Source organism: Cyanistes caeruleus, chromosome Z, assembly GCF_971803275.1.
Source record: "Cyanistes caeruleus chromosome Z, bCyaCae1.hap1.1, whole genome shotgun sequence".
Classification (NCBI taxonomy): Eukaryota; Metazoa; Chordata; class Aves; order Passeriformes; family Paridae; genus Cyanistes; species Cyanistes caeruleus.
In genome coordinates, this window is record NC_141732.1 from 73459319 (window position 1) to 73474677 (window position 15359).

The 15359-nt window shown below is 43.1% G+C and overlaps 1 protein-coding gene across 2 annotated transcripts; it reads left to right on the forward strand.

Moving 5' to 3' along the window:
- The first annotated feature begins 1143 nt into the window (after positions 1 to 1143).
- LOC111941033 (uncharacterized) lies at positions 1144 to 14776 on the forward strand. Of its 2 annotated transcripts, none has more exons than XM_023943985.2 (6): positions 1144 to 1555; positions 8866 to 9333; positions 11887 to 12027; positions 12422 to 12487; positions 13057 to 13147; positions 13497 to 14776. In XM_023943985.2, the coding sequence occupies exons 1-6, from the start codon at positions 1501 to 1503 to the stop codon at positions 13702 to 13704; spliced, it is 1029 nt and encodes a 342-aa protein (XP_023799753.2). In that variant the 5' UTR covers positions 1144 to 1500; the 3' UTR covers positions 13705 to 14776. The 2 variants fall into 2 exon arrangements, with proteins under 2 accessions (XP_023799753.2, XP_023799754.2); XM_023943986.2 differs by having other exon boundaries at positions 1148 to 1555; positions 8869 to 9333.
- The last annotated feature ends 583 nt before the right edge of the window (positions 14777 to 15359 follow it).

Consider the following 15359-nt stretch of genomic DNA (forward strand, 5'->3'; position numbering starts at 1 on the left):
TTAATATCTGCATTTTTTTAAAATTAAAAATGCCTGTAATTTATCACAATTTGACCTGTTCCCATGGGGGAAAAACTCACAGTAATCACAAAGAAACCAGCTGGTATTTTTCTTAAGTACAGTGCTACAGTAAGAGAGCACCAACGTCACCAGGACAAGAATTTATCCCAACCCTCCCCTTTGTTTGATTGTAGAACATAATTTATATTTATATTTATATTTATATTTATATTTATATTTATATTTATATTTATATTTATATTTATATTTATATTTATATTTATATTTCTGCTATATCCACATTTTGTTTGAAGCCAGGTTATGCCTCTGATAGTGGAAAAGCTGGGAGCCATCATCCCAGGTCTGGGCAAAGAGGGAGCTGCACCATTGCGAGGCCCTGACCTGACACCATCCCCTTGCATGGATCCCCATACTGCACTGTTTTTATTTGATAGTTTGGGCACTAAAGGAAGCAAATCCCAGCCCTCCAGCTGACTCCTGGTCTCATGGGAAGAGCTGGGAAAGGTGACATTGGTGCCATCCAGGACTGGACCCCAAAAGTGAAAGTGAAGCCACCATTTTTCAAGTGTTTTTGTGCAAAAGGCTTAATATTTTATTAAAGTGAGAATGACCTCAGCAACCATAGGAGATGGACAAGGAAGAGGAAGTGGATGAATGGGAACATATTGCTAGCAAAATTGTAATTCTTGCTCGCTCTGCCACTGTTTACCTGTCAGTCTTTGCTGCTTTCCCTTTGGGAAGGATGTGAGGTTTCCTCCTTGTGCAGAGCCCAAAGTGATGCATGAAAAGACAAATTCAACCCAAGCAACCCTCAGGATGATGATCAGGGTAAACTCACAGCAGGAGCCTACTCCCCCATCCAGGCGCTCAACTCCCCCTTCCACCACTCTCCGGCTCTAGGACAACCACAGCTGGCTTGTGAGGATTTATCTCTGCCACGAGCTATAACACTGCCTAAAATCCTCTTGGTGGAAATAATTCTCTCTAAAGAGAAAACGACCCTGTGGCAGCACGGCCAAGTGCAGGGTTTCTGCAGACACATCCCACGCCCCTCAGAGCACTCCTGCTGAACTTTGGATTTTCTTGCCAGGCCAGCCCTTCATCCCCCTCCGCTCCCAGCCCTGGCGAAGGCAGCAGACCAGCCTGCTTAGCATGCATCTGTCATTGCTGGGAGCAATCACTGCTGCTAAGGAGCCGAGCCCGGCGGCCGCGAGCATCTCGGTCCAGCGTCCCCCCCATCCTGGCTCGTCATATGATTTCTCCTAAGGGACAGCTGCTGAGCGGGACTGTGTCTCCAAGCTGATCCTTTGCTGATAAGCCAGCTGCCAAGCCTCCACTGCTGAGACAAAGGAGTTTTTCTCTTCCCAGCAGGGTTTTTCTGCTGTGAATGACAGAGAAGGAGGTAAAAGTGAGCTGCCTGGCACTCCACGTGGGCGAGAGGCTTTGGGGGCTCCTTCTCCCCCGCTGTGCTGGCACATCATGGAGCTTTTCAGGCTGAGCCTGGGCTGCATTTGCCTCCTTCCTTGGCTTGAGGGTAAGTTTCTCCTCCTTTGGGGTAGCTGTAAAGTGGGAAGAGAACTGCCTCCCGGGTTTTAACCTGCTTTCCTGCTGAAGTGCTGCTTGGGCTGCTCAAGAACCCACCAGCTGTAAAACAAGTGCCAACAGGCACATTTCAGGGCAGCATTTAAAATCGGATTAAACACAGGCGTACAGAAGAGTGAGGGACAGGCTGGCAAGGTGCTAGGATGGTTGGGCCAGGGACACTGTGGCATCATGCCGGAAGCTTTTATAAAGTGCTTTTAAGCTGCTAAGAGCAGTGGATGAATAAAGTGCCCAGGGAGGGAGGCAGGCACTAAGTGACCTCCTAAGCACTAATGTTCCTCCCGGTCCCAGCTGCTCTTACCCAGAAGTGAGTGGGCTCAGAGCGTGGTAGCAGCATGGGAGAGGGAAGTGCAGAAGTATTAGTCCTGCTCCTGTGGTGATCGGCTGGGAGCGGGAGGTGCTGGGAAGCTGCAGAGTCTGCACTGCTCACCTCCATGGAGGAAATTTGGTAGCAGCTCACACTGACATTCAGCTGCTTTCTGAGCTTGATCCAATCCTATATCCTGCCCATGCACAGGAGTATTTTGAATCCAAGCAGCCCTGGTTTTGACATGTATGGATAGATGCAAAAAGCAGAAATTCCTGCTGAGCATGATCCCAGGGATCCAGAGCAGTGCTATCCAGGAACAGTTTCCCAGGAGTAGTGCTACTCACAGTCTCACCAATCCCATTGAGGGCATCAGGAATAACCTATTTTCTTGAAAAAAGGGAAAAGACCCTGAGCTAATAAGCCTTTTTATTTTGCTGCTATGACTAAGATGTCAGGTGGAAAGCTATTCATTGAAATAAATCCTAGAAGTTCTTCAAGACTCATTCAGTCCTTGAAGCTGCAAGGAGAACAGCCCTGCAGTTTTACAGGCAACATGCTCAGAGCTGTTCAAAATCCCTTGATCAGAGGACTACAACTATTCGTGCTGCCCGGCTGGGATGTTTATTCCTTAAAGACAAACCTCATACTTGTACCTCTGACCAGCTACTTTCCATTCCTTGCTGCACAAGTGAGTGTTCCCCAGGATACTTTGAGAAGTTACCCCTCAATTTGCTCTGCAGCTGGGTAACAGGTGAGGTTTGTGCTCCTATGGGTTTGACTTCTGCTCCATCTGCTGCTGATTTCTGCACATCAAAAGTTGTCAATTAAAGTGAACTGAATCTCTCACTTGTAAAGCCCTAGGCTGAGGGTATGTCCCTGTAATGGTAAGGGGTGATGATGCATGTGCATCTTTTAAAAGTTAGAGGAGATTTGGTTAGGACCTGGAGATGACACCATGATGGCAAGCAAAGAAAGCAGAACAGCCTTCAGGCTGTTGCTGTTGCTCTTCCTCTGCCTCTAAGGTAGCATCTTGTCTGGTGTTAGAATAAAGAGATTTTTTACTGCTGCCATACAAAGGAATCCTCATGGTTGTGTTTTATTAGTGAAGTATGGAGGATCACAGGGCATTTCTCTTCCTTTCTAGTGTAATGCTTTTGGTGCAAACATGATCAGCCACTGCTGATTTCAGCCAGACTAGAAATAAAACAATAAAACCACCACTGTTTCACAGAAAGGAATTCATCTTCCCAATGACTAGGAATGTCCAAAGAAGCTCAAATAATAGAGCACAAAAAAGTTTATGCTTGGGGCTGATCTCCCCCTGCCACAGATCTTCTCCATCCCCTCCTGCCTGGGGCTGCTGAGTTTTAAGGCTGCAGGCAGGACAGAGATGCTTGCTCTCCACAGACCTCTAAGGGATTGGTTTCCTGCTGAAAACTGGAAATCCTGGAATTTCCTAAGTTCTGACAGCTGTTTCTTTGGAAAGCAGAGAGGAGGCAAAAATTAGATGTCAGAAAAAAATCCTTCACAGAAAGGTGATTGGGCAATGGAATGGGCTGCCCAGGAAGGTGATGGAGTCACCATCCTTGGACATGTATAAAAAAAGAGTGGATGTGGCACTCAATGCCATGGTTTAGTTAATGTGGAGATGTTAGGTCATAGGTTGGACTTGATGATCTCAAAGGTCTTTTCCAACCTAGTTCATTCTGTGATTCTGTGAAAAGTTTTCTTAAAAAGCCAAACCTAATGATGACCCTGTGTGGTGCAATGGGCAAGGGGAAGTCAGGTACCAGCTGCATCTGTGCCTACACACACAGAAGGAAAACTGCTGAAATAAAACTGCATTTAACACTGACTCTGGACCCCCATGCACGGGGTGTGAGGCTGTGGTGGCTGTACTCAGCATCTTGGCCTGATCCCATATCTTGGGAGCCTTCTCCCCTGCAAGCCCATGGTAGTGCTGGCTACTCCCTGATGCCTGACACCCTGACCTCAAAAGGCAGCCCTAAGCATTTTGCACTGAAGAGACAGAAAGGCCAAGCTTGTATGAAACTTCTACTCCCCCATTTACTTTTCCAGCCTCAAACTATTTTTCACTTGGGGGATTTCCTGGCTGTGGCGCGTTTAACTCTTCAGTAGCTACTAGATTTCTCCCTTGGCTTGTGCAGATTCTCTCCAGCAGCAACACACAATGCCTGGGTGCAGAATCACTTCCTGCACGCTGTGACCCTTCCCTTGCACTCCTTGTCCCATCCAGGATCAGTCCTTGACCAGTCAACCCCCACTCCTTCCTCTTCAGACCTCTCTGGATTTTGTAGACACGCATCATATCCCCACCCCAGGGACTGGTTTTCTCCATTTGCAGCAGTTTTGTGGTGACTTCACCAACCTCCCCACTTCCCATAATTTATAGATTGTTTTTCCATGTCAAAACCTTCCTTCTTTTCTTATGGCTGCTCTGCTCCCTTGGAGGTCTTCCCTGAGCTACTTGGTCAAAAGTGGACCTTGCAGTTATGTGGAAATATATGAAGCCCTGCAGGTCAACCAAAAGCAAGACATGCTAAAGAAAGCAGCAGTGGCTGGAAAAAAATACAGGCCAAGCCACCCCAAACAATTTGCAAATATCTTTGAGTGAGACATTGCAGGCAATGCTTAGAAACAGCAGAAACTTTCCCAGTAGCACTGGGATTACTGGTAACCAAGGCTTTCTTAGTGGCATTACCTTAATTAGGAATGTTGCATGGATTTTGCCCCTAATCCTACATGGAACAGCATGTCCCAAGGGTGGCCATGCTGCAGAGAAGCAGGGGCCTGTATTTGCTTCCTTTTCTATCTTGCAACCAGACAGAGTGTCAGTATCAGAGGACAAATGAGTTGGCATCAAAAGCCTTGCTAGAAATTGTTTATTTTGTTCCTAAAAATACGAAGAGGCCAAAGTGTTCAAGTATGAACGGCCCAAAGCAGGCATCTACTTGGGCTATGTGGGTAAGGCTGGCATTTTCCAGAGATGCTGAGTCCCATCCTCAGGGAGTACACTGGATGCTCCGGTTACTCAAGGTTAACATTCTTAAAATGTTCAAATTATAGCCTTATTTGTCGGACCACTGGGCAGTGGAACTTGGGATGTCATTTTGTCTCCTGAGTAAAGATTTTTGGTGCCTGATGTGTTTCTCAAAGTAAACATCTTCCAGGTTTAGTTCTAATCCTTCTGGTTGAGTTTAGGTCTACCCTCTGTGACTGTGTGGGGCACATGCAATGGCTGCTGGCAGTCACCTGTAACTGCAATATTTGCTGCTACTGTGCAGGTAACAAGCACAGTGATTGGTTAGAGTGGAACATAAAACATCAGGGACTCTACAGAGAGCAAAACACATATCTCCTGCTGGGTCAAACAGCAGCACTCTTTAAAGTGTAATGAAAATACCCAAAAGTTTCAAATGGAGAACCATTGCCAAGAAAGGGAAAAAAAAAAAAAAACAGCAAAGCTTGTGGCATGCTTAATAATAAAACCTGTAAAAAAATACGAGAAAAAGATGTGGATGAGCAGCCTAGAGAGACAATACAAAAACTGCCAGCAGAAATTTTCAAAAATTATTTGAAGCAGGACCTTGGTGGGGGTCAGGAGGTCAATAAATAACTGGCACAAATGCAAGAAGGGCAACCAAAAGTAGGGCAAAGTAGAAAGGCTGAATGGATTACTGGCTCTAGTGCTCATTTCAGACATGGTCAGGGAGGTCGTGGCAATCACTCTTTGCAGTTTGAAGAGTGTTATCAAACAGAATTGGCAACAGAGGAACTTTTAGGAGGAAAAAAATAAAAAGAGGATAAATAATCTATGGCAAAGGACCAGCCCAAATGTCTTTTGAGTTACAGGAGTTACAGGAAACTAAAGATGACATTTTAAAAATTTCTAAGGGGTGTATTAAATTCTTATTTAAAGCAATCTCAATGCCAAAGGGCTGCATTACAGCAGTAATGCCCCTCTTAAGAGAGATTCTTGCACAGCCTAGGGAAACACGTCCTCAGGCTCCACTTCAGCATCAGGCAAGTCAGTGGAAGCAAAGAACAGTATTTACAGACAGATAAACATGAGAAAAGTCAATGCAGCTTTTGTAATGGGAATGTCTGACATCCATGATGGTATCAGTAAGAACATAAATGTGCTGAGCTGATGAAAGTCTTGTGCCAGTGCTTGCAAAAGGCTTTTGATAAGAATCTTCCACCAAGTCCCTTCAGAAACTCTGTTCTCATGGAGTAGGAGAGAGACCTAGTCCACAGGCTAGAACAAACAGGTGGAAAAAGCTGACAGTGATCGCAGCAGTGATAGTATCTGAAGGTGCTCAGAAAAATCAGAAGGGATGAATAATGAAGTAATTTAACTTGCTGATGCCACAAAGTAATTAAGAATAATCAAAACTAAACTTGACTGTGTGAAGCTGCAGAAGGAGCTCCTGATACTGATGGAGCTACAAAATCATACTTTTCTTTGAACTTCAGAGTTGAAAAATATAACCATTGGGCAAAACCCTTTTACCTATAAATGGTAATTTGGTAATAAGCAATACTCTCTGAGTTATCCCATGCAGAGGTCTGGAATAGCTTCCCAGAGAGGTTGTGGAATCTCCCTCTCTGGAGACATTCAAACCCCACATGGGTGTGTTCCTGTGTCACCTGCTCCAGGTGACCCTGTGCTGGCTGAGTGATTGGACTGTATGATCTCCTGTGGTTGCTTCCAACCCCAACAAATCCATGATTCTGTGATTTTTGGAAGGAGGCACTGGCATACTGTTGTCTTGAGTGGGCTCTTTACTTGTCTGATTCCTACCCTCTTCCTCTATTAACATATGTTAATGTCCCAGTGCTGCAGAGAGGATCCTGAGCTCAGCAAATGTTTTATCTGATCAAACACAGTTGTCATATTCCCCTGTTACATTGTAATGCATGTCTCAAATTATTTCTCTGGAAATGGGTTTCTCACAGTTAAGCTGAAGCAAAGAGGTAAGAATCCTGAATTCCACATCCTAGGGAAAAATGGCAAGGGTGGGGTGGGGCTGGGGGGATTGTATTAATCCATTTCAATTTTCTAAAATCTGTGGGAAATTACATATGAGACATTTCTCCTGCCTTTAGAGGCTGGCAAAAACTCAAGTCCAAAGTGCATTAAATATCTTACCGACACCCAGCCCTCAGTAAGGGTTAAAGAGAACAGGACTCACAAGATGCCCACAGATAGCCCAGAGATTTAATTTCCATTTAGGCACATTGGCTCAGCAGGAATTGTCTGGACTGGTGGCTTTCACAGGTCCAAGTTAGTCAATATCCTGGTGCAGACACATTGATCAGACAATCTCAGAGCTGGTGCAGAAGGACTGTGGTCTCTGGCTCCTCTCCTCAGACATTCAGGCTGAGCAAAAAGCCCTGAGCTGTTTCTGATTTAATAGCACCAAGGCATTATTAATCTAGCATAGCCCTAGAATTTCCTGAGAGAAAAACATCCTCTAAGCTATTGTTTATATCATTATGTTATTGTGTACCAGCTTCTGTTTATACTGTCACTAATCTTTTCAGGTACTGAGCCAAATACTTGTATTGGCTCAGTATTGTTTTGGTGTTTTTTGGTGTGGTTTGTTTTTTTTTTTTTAATTGATGAGGGGAAACTGCAGAAATAGTTTAGATAAAAATCAGTGTTCTTGCCTAACATCACTTTTCAGTGTCTTTTTACTTTATGCTCAGTACTATATACTGATGGGGCTTTTATAACTCTGTCTCCTGGGGAAAAGAGAGAAAAAACTTAACTGCAAAAGCTGGGAGTTGCCATGTGCTGTTATTAAAAGATTTCTCAGAATGTTCAGAAATTTGAAACTCCTATCTATCTATCTTAGGCATAAAATACACAGCAGAAAGTACGCCCACAACAGGGATGGATGGTTTAGCACTTAACATTTTGCTCAGGATATTCACAGGCCACACCTGATGAAGTTATACTGAAAACAGCAGCAACCCTTCAGCTAATGTGATGATATCCATACTAAATCATCTGTGATGTTGGGACCTGCTGCTCTTAAAAGCAACAAGCAATTACAAAAATTGCTTCAAATGGTGTGTTGTGTGTTGTGGGACAGCTGCAACATCTTCCTCTTACAAAAAGATTTTTAAAAGTGTTACCTTTGTTCCCAGGGTGCACAGACCAATGTCAGGTGGGCTAAATACAATATAATTTCAATACTTACATGAGCTGCCTCAGCCAAGTACTTAGACACTTTTGGTGGGATATGATTTTATCCCTGCACTGCTTTAATACCTCCAGAAGCCACTTAATAGAAAGTGTAGCCCAAGGTGGCCTAGTTGGCCCTAGATGAGCAGCATGAGGGGGATTTCAACAGCTCCTTTATAAGAAAGATTTGACCTGGATAGGGGCAAAATATCCCTCAATCCATCTAATTATTTTGGAGGGAGGCTGTTGAACTAGGATGGCTACCTAGTTAAAATAGCTCAAGTACTGATATAAATATAAATATAAATATAAATATAAATATAAATATAAATATAAATATAAATATAAATATAAATATAAATATAAATATAAATATAAATATAAATATAAATATAAATATAAATATACACACATACATACATACATACATACATATGTATAGGCAGATATTTGATATAATCATGTTGGAAGAATGTTTTTCCTCATTAGTTACATAACTGCTATTTTCCTCTAGCATTGCTCATGACTATTTACATGCTCCTTTTTTTCAAAGAAATGTCATTCCAGGAAATTAGGAAGCTGTGGGAACTGTTTATCCAGGCATGCCCATCCAGGAAAGGACTAGTGGGTTACAACTTACTTCCCCCAGGGTATTTACAAAGAGATGTGTTTGCCTCAGACATGCACAGTACTAAACCGTGCTCTGATTGTACTGCAGTAGCAGAGGGACAAGGCTTCCTCATAAGGAACACCCGTCTGGAAAAGTGCCTCCGTGCCTCCCACGAGACCAACAGCCTCAGCCTGGCCAGCTGCAAGGAGCACTCCCAGCAGCAGCGGTGGGGCTGGGACCCCGACACGGGCACCATCGTCAGCCTGCACACGAAGCGCTGCCTGGCGGCCCGCAGGATGCGCGAGAACGCTCTGGTCAAGCTGGAGCCCTGTGGAGACTGGGAACGCCAGGCATGGTCCTGCAGCAAGAAGGGACACTTGGCTCTGCAGAGCTTGGGCTTCCACCTCAGCACCAAGGAGGGAGGCCACAAGGTCTTTGTCTCAAAGGAGAAGGACAAGTTCAGCAGGTGGAAGACACTGGCAGATGAAACCGTCTGTGCTGCTGCCCGGACAGCAGCTCAGAGGCCCAGCAAACCAACACAAGCAGCTCTAAAAACACGTGTGTGGATCTATGAAAGTAAGATGAGGTAGATTTAGCGTTGGATAACATCTAACTTTCATGTCATTCAAGCCACCTAACACCAGGCTTGCACCCATTATTTTAACTCATGTTCACTTTGGTCCCACCTGGAGAAACACCAAATGGCTCCAGCTAACCCCCGCCACCTGGTACCACTGGTTTCCAGCTGTTCAGTGTTTTCCAGAAGCATGCAAAACCTTACATGGTCAGGTCTCCAAAACTCAGCTGCATTTCTGAGGACAGGCAAACATTTTGTGAAATATTTCTGAATTCGTGCCCACAGCTAAGAACAGTGGAAATTGCTTCAGCCACCCAAGCACAAAACACCCAAGGAAGACTCACAAAGTCAGACACTTTATACTTTGAAAGAGTTTTTGGTACTTTGGGATGTCTTTTTTGGTAAGACAACTGGAGGCAGCTGAAAACCTCTTTTCAACTTACATGAATTATTGAGAAGCAGCTGTATCAGAAATTATCGCTTCCTTTTGTGAAACTGACATTCTCTTTTGTGAGAACCCAACAGTGAACTTTTCACTAATGAAACCTAGCTCTAACCTTCATTCCATGTTCTCATTATCCTCAGAAGTGAACCTTGCTCCTGGTGCCCAATGTAGCCATAAAGAGACTGGTGAACACAGCAAGTAGTGGGAGGTAGCTTAAGTGTTGCCCTCCCTTTGCATTAAGAAATTCCAGATGATGACATCAAAAATTATTAAAAATTTGGTTTATATTAACCATTTATGGCCTTGGCCTTTGCTAAAGAGAATCCAAACTCTGTTTTCATGAATGTTCACTGGCCCTTGTCTAGACTGGACACAGAAAGGTCAAAACCCCTGGTCTTGTCACAATTTTAGGAGTTTGACACAAAGGTACCAGACACCAGGCATGGTCATTTTACCAAGATGTGACTGCAATCATTTCTCACATGCCCAGTGAAGCTCACTGATTCTTCACAGTCTAGTCTGTCTCCCGCTTTCATTTAAGTCCTTTCTGCAAATAAAGGTGGTTTTTGCTACTTTTCTTGTAAAGTTGTGTGCAGAACTGAGACCTGAAAATCACATTCAATTCCTCCTCTCTTCCTCCCCTTCTCTCCTTTCTTCCACTCAGGAGACCCAAAAAGCGCTGGTGTTTATAATGGTTTTTATGTTTCTGTCTACTCTGTAGGTCATGAAATTTCCAACATTCCTCAGGGAAAATTATTTCCCTGACATAAGGCTATTCCTTACCTTAAGGTTGATGGACTCAATAAGATTTTGATCTCTGCAGAAATGAGTAAAGAAAAATGTTGTATCTGGCTGGCATAAACAGATGGATTTTAAGTATAACCTCTTGACACAGAGAGGCTTTATCTAATTTGGAGTAAAAAGAAATACATCACCTGCTTTCGCTGTCATGTGCAGAGAAGGTGGCCTTTTTTCCCCTCAAGGTTTTTAATTAGCCAACTAGAGGGTCAACATTATCACAATTGTTACAAATGTTAGTGCTTGTTTAACATTAAGTTAAATATGGACCATACAAATTAGATACCATAATAGGCCAGTTAAATATAGGCTAAGAAATTCGTGGAACATTTAAGGTATGGGAAAAAGGCATGTGAAAAGAGCATTTTCATTCCCCAAGGCAGTGTTTCTGGCAGCCCAGAACTGCCTTGAAGCCAGGATCCCCAAATAAGGCTGTGAGGGTAAACATAGAGCAGCCTTTGAATCAGGCTGTGACACTCAGTGTGTCTCATACAAACTCATAATTTTCCTATCAATCCCATGGTTGAGTTTACTGGAGGGAATCTCTGATTACTCAGTAACAACATCAAAGTCCTATGTATTTGTTTAGTCATTTCTTATCTAACTTCCAGATGATCATCAACAGATGACTTCTATTTCAGAGGGTTATCTGCTCAATAAATTACACCTGTGTAGCTGTGGTATGGGTGCTCATGCCACAGGATGGCATGGGGTTTGGATAGGTAGCAGGGAGCCTGGAAGTCATGGTTTTCTTGGTCTTGGCATGTGCATTATTACAGAGGAGGGATGAACTGCTGACACCAAACTTCCCACAACCTTCCCTCTAATAGCAGTTGCTTCCACACACACCCTAGTCTGTGGTAGAACTGAAAGGAAAAGGAAGATATTGAGCCTTGAAAGAGGTATGGACTACTTACCACCCTTTGGATCCCATTTTTATATCTGCAGTATTGTTAATAGCTGTGATTCTTCCACTTGCCTCTTTCTCACACATCATCCTTTAACAGCTGGTGTGGCACTCACACTTTTAAAACCAATGACCACATCTACCACCAGAAAACAAGCTATGCTTTGGTTTTTGATTCCATCTTGAGAGGTTAATTTCATCTTTAAAATCTGTGACAGCTGAAAACCCCTGTTGCACAGGAAGACGTGATTGCTACTATAGCACATCCTACTAACCCTGCAGAGCAGAGAACCAAACCAGCAGGGTTGGGCTCCCTTTTCTTGATGGGAAATGAGCATATCCAGATTCCTGTACAAAAAGTAAATTATAATCACACATATCTTTGCTTTATTTCCTTCCAAGCTAAAACCATTGATTCACCAAAGACTGGTGCTGTGGACAGAGAGTCTTCTGTGAGCTTGACTGACCCCCCTCTGGCTAACAAATTCAACAGCACAGTGTCTCCGGTAAAGACCAAACAGGCACAGCTCCCAGCAAATGAGGGTGAGCACTTTTCTGAATGCCTAAGTAAGAACAGCAGGAAGGAAAGTGTGGGCAGCATTTTAAGGTTACTTAGCTATATTCAGAGGTGGAAAAGTACCTGAGGATTTCTGAAGAACTTCCATGTGTAGCACTGAGTGCTTTCACCCAACATGCTGAGGAGGTTGCCTTGGCAAGCAGCTCAGTGATACAGGCTTAACCTGGAGGCATAGCCACCAACTGCTTTAGAAGCAACAATTATGTGTGGCTGGGGGACACCAAGTGACAATGAAGTTTCCTTTTCCTTTCTGGGTCCCATACAAAAGGGATTTGTGGTTGCAGTGAAGCCTCATGAGGAATCTGGACCCCTAATCCAACTGGAAGCTGCTAATTGGAGTATTTCTGCTTCTTCCACTAGATCCATCCCACAATCACTCCAAGAAGCATGGAAATAGGGGGAAAAACACTGGGGCCAGGCTTGCAGGTAGGTCCAAGGATCAGCCACAGAAGGAAAAGACCAGGTAGATGAAGGTTCATCAGTGCCCCTGTCCTTCCCTTTGTGACAGAAATACATTTCAATGGGGTACATCCACTGCTGAGGATGCTAGTAGAGAATGAGGGCACAAAATTCCCTGCCAGAAAGACTCTTTTTAAAGACTAAACAAATCTTCACAGGTCTGTGACAAAAAAAAAAATTAGTAAAAACATGAAAATGCTTTGTCCCAGCTCACCAGGAGAATCAGACAGCTGCTAGTATTACTGCTTTCCTGCAGTCCTTCCTCTTTTGTATCAGAAAGATGCAGAATTAAGAATCATGAGATACCATTGCCTTTGTAGCAAGAAAGAAAAGCTTTTGTGGGCACTTTTGAGAGAAGGATTGCTGTGCAGTTTCAGAGCAGCTGTAAGATGTTGATCTTGTAGACAAAGGGCTTTTCCTGTTACCTGGCATTTTTCAGGGACATTACAGATTATTTTTTTGTGTTAATTGTGGCTACTGCATAAGAATAGGATATGTACAGAAAACACATGATGCTTTCTCTGATATCCCTTCAGGCACGAACTGGAAGACAGCCATGCTGGTCCTCAGCCCCTTGGCATTCATACTGGGATTAATAATACTGACACTCAACGTTCACTACAACAAGTAAGTGAGAGTCAGGTTCACTGACTTTGCCATGAACAGCATTTTTAAGAAAAACTCCAACATCTCAAAACAGAAGTCTTGGTCTTGGTACCCTTCCCCATTCCACACCTGATGTTGCTGGCTCTCAGCAGATGGGTCAGGTCACCAATGTGTCACCCTTGGTGATTTCTCCTCTCTGCCACCCAGTTTATCCATCCCACTCACTGACCCACCTAAATGTAGCCACTAATGTTGGCTCCTCCTCTCCACATCTTGTGCCACCAGTGAAGGACGTGGCATTACAGCTGCTGATGTGGAGAAGCAACCAAGTGACAGAGAGGTGCAGTAACTCTCTTCTCTCTTCTTGCAGGAAAAAGAAAATCCTCTCTGCTCTGAAGAGCTCTCCAGCCAACAGCAGCAGAGCTGATTTACGGGAGCCAACCCCCTTAAGAAGAGGCCCTCAGCCGTACCTTCCACCATCCCGCTCCCCTTCCCTGAGGCGTGGAGAGATCCTCATCGAGTGGAAAGATGGGACTGTCACTCCTCTTTTTGATAACTTCAATTACCAAGTGGACTAGCTCCAAAATGACAGCGCTTTTGTTCCATCTTGTGTCACTGTTCCCACCAGGAAGAGTGCCACCACAGCTGATCTCCTCCCTACCCTTGCTGTTTTGACAGGAAGCACTGTTTGGGTTTTTTTTCTAAACACTTGAGTACAATCTCCTTGCACAGCACAAGGTTGAAGCAAGCAGAGTAGATTGGTTTGTATAGGCAAATGCTGCTTAGCAATTCCAGAGCTGCTTTAGCTCATAACAAATCCCAGTTTTCTGTAGATGAAGCTGGGACTTTTGCCAGCTGCAATTGCCCACTGAATCAAAATTAGAGTTACCGAGCATATGAAAAAATTAATCTTTGAAGACAAAGCAAAAGGTAAAAAACAGAAGTTCTGATGATCTTTAAATTCTTTTTAAGATAAAACTAGCTGCCAATAGACACAGTAGGCCATCACTTACATTGTCAGTGTGAGAATGTAATTAATAAGCACTGCCTTCTATAAAATCCTTTTCAGGTATCTGCCAAAATATTCATCCCCACTGAGTTGTCAATTAAGTAACAGCAAGTCATTTTTCTAACTTCTAACTAACTAAAAGGTAGCACTCCACTGTCCTCTCTGCATCACTGCAAGAGCCTTGCTGAGAGAATATGTCCCTCAAAATGTTTCCATATTTAAACCTTATTTTAACACACATCATCTTTTATTAAACAGACTGGCAAGTAATGTTGGTCATGCTTGTTGGGGATATTGCATATAGAGCCACTTTATATCAGCTTCAGTCTCTGATTTCCTATAATCATATGGAATAGTCAATAAATAGATATATTGCTCCAGAGCAGTAATACAGGGTTTTTTTTCCTTTAGACGGAGTAAGACACTGTTTTCAACCTTTACACTTCTTGTTTGAGCATAATTACCTGTGACTGTCACACTCAGTCCTGATCTTTTCTCAGTGAAATTTGCAATGACTTAGCTCTTTCCTAATATTCATGAACATATGCTTTCTTTCTCTCTGATTCTGAGATTTTGTAATTATGGCTATAAATCAAGAGTTATGTCGAGAAAGAAACAATAACACCAGGAAATTACAAGTATGAGCTGTGTCAGTGTATTTGTTCAGTAGAGCAAGGGAAACCATACCCTCACATCTCTTACTTACTCTTATGCCTTCCACTTGACCTAAATTAAGTTGTTTTACTATTTTAGTGTAGCTTGGGTTTTAACCAAACTCTTCTCTTGAGTCTGGTTTTATTTAACTTACAGGAGAAGTAAGGTCTCTCTAGGGAATTTAACATCACTGGGTTTTGCTTGTGGTTAAGGTTGGTTGGATGGTTTGGAGTGTTTCTTTTTTGGTTTGCTTTTTTTTCTTGTTAAATGGTAAGAAGTTTACTGTCATGAGATATTATAATAAACAAAAACTTAAGTCATCTTAAAAAAAAAAATACAAGCCCTATTGGTTTAGGGCATAAATATCATAGAGGTTGAAAATAAATATCTTTTCCAGGCAGATTATTCCATAATTATTTACTGGAGGGTTTCCCAGATGCTCCTTGGGAAAATATTTTACTATTAGACATGGGCAGAAGAACTCTTTCTTCACCAGTGAGCAGCAAGTATGAGAGTTAAATTCTGACTTTCCAACATTTCTGCTTTAAATGAAACCAAAGAACTCTGGGA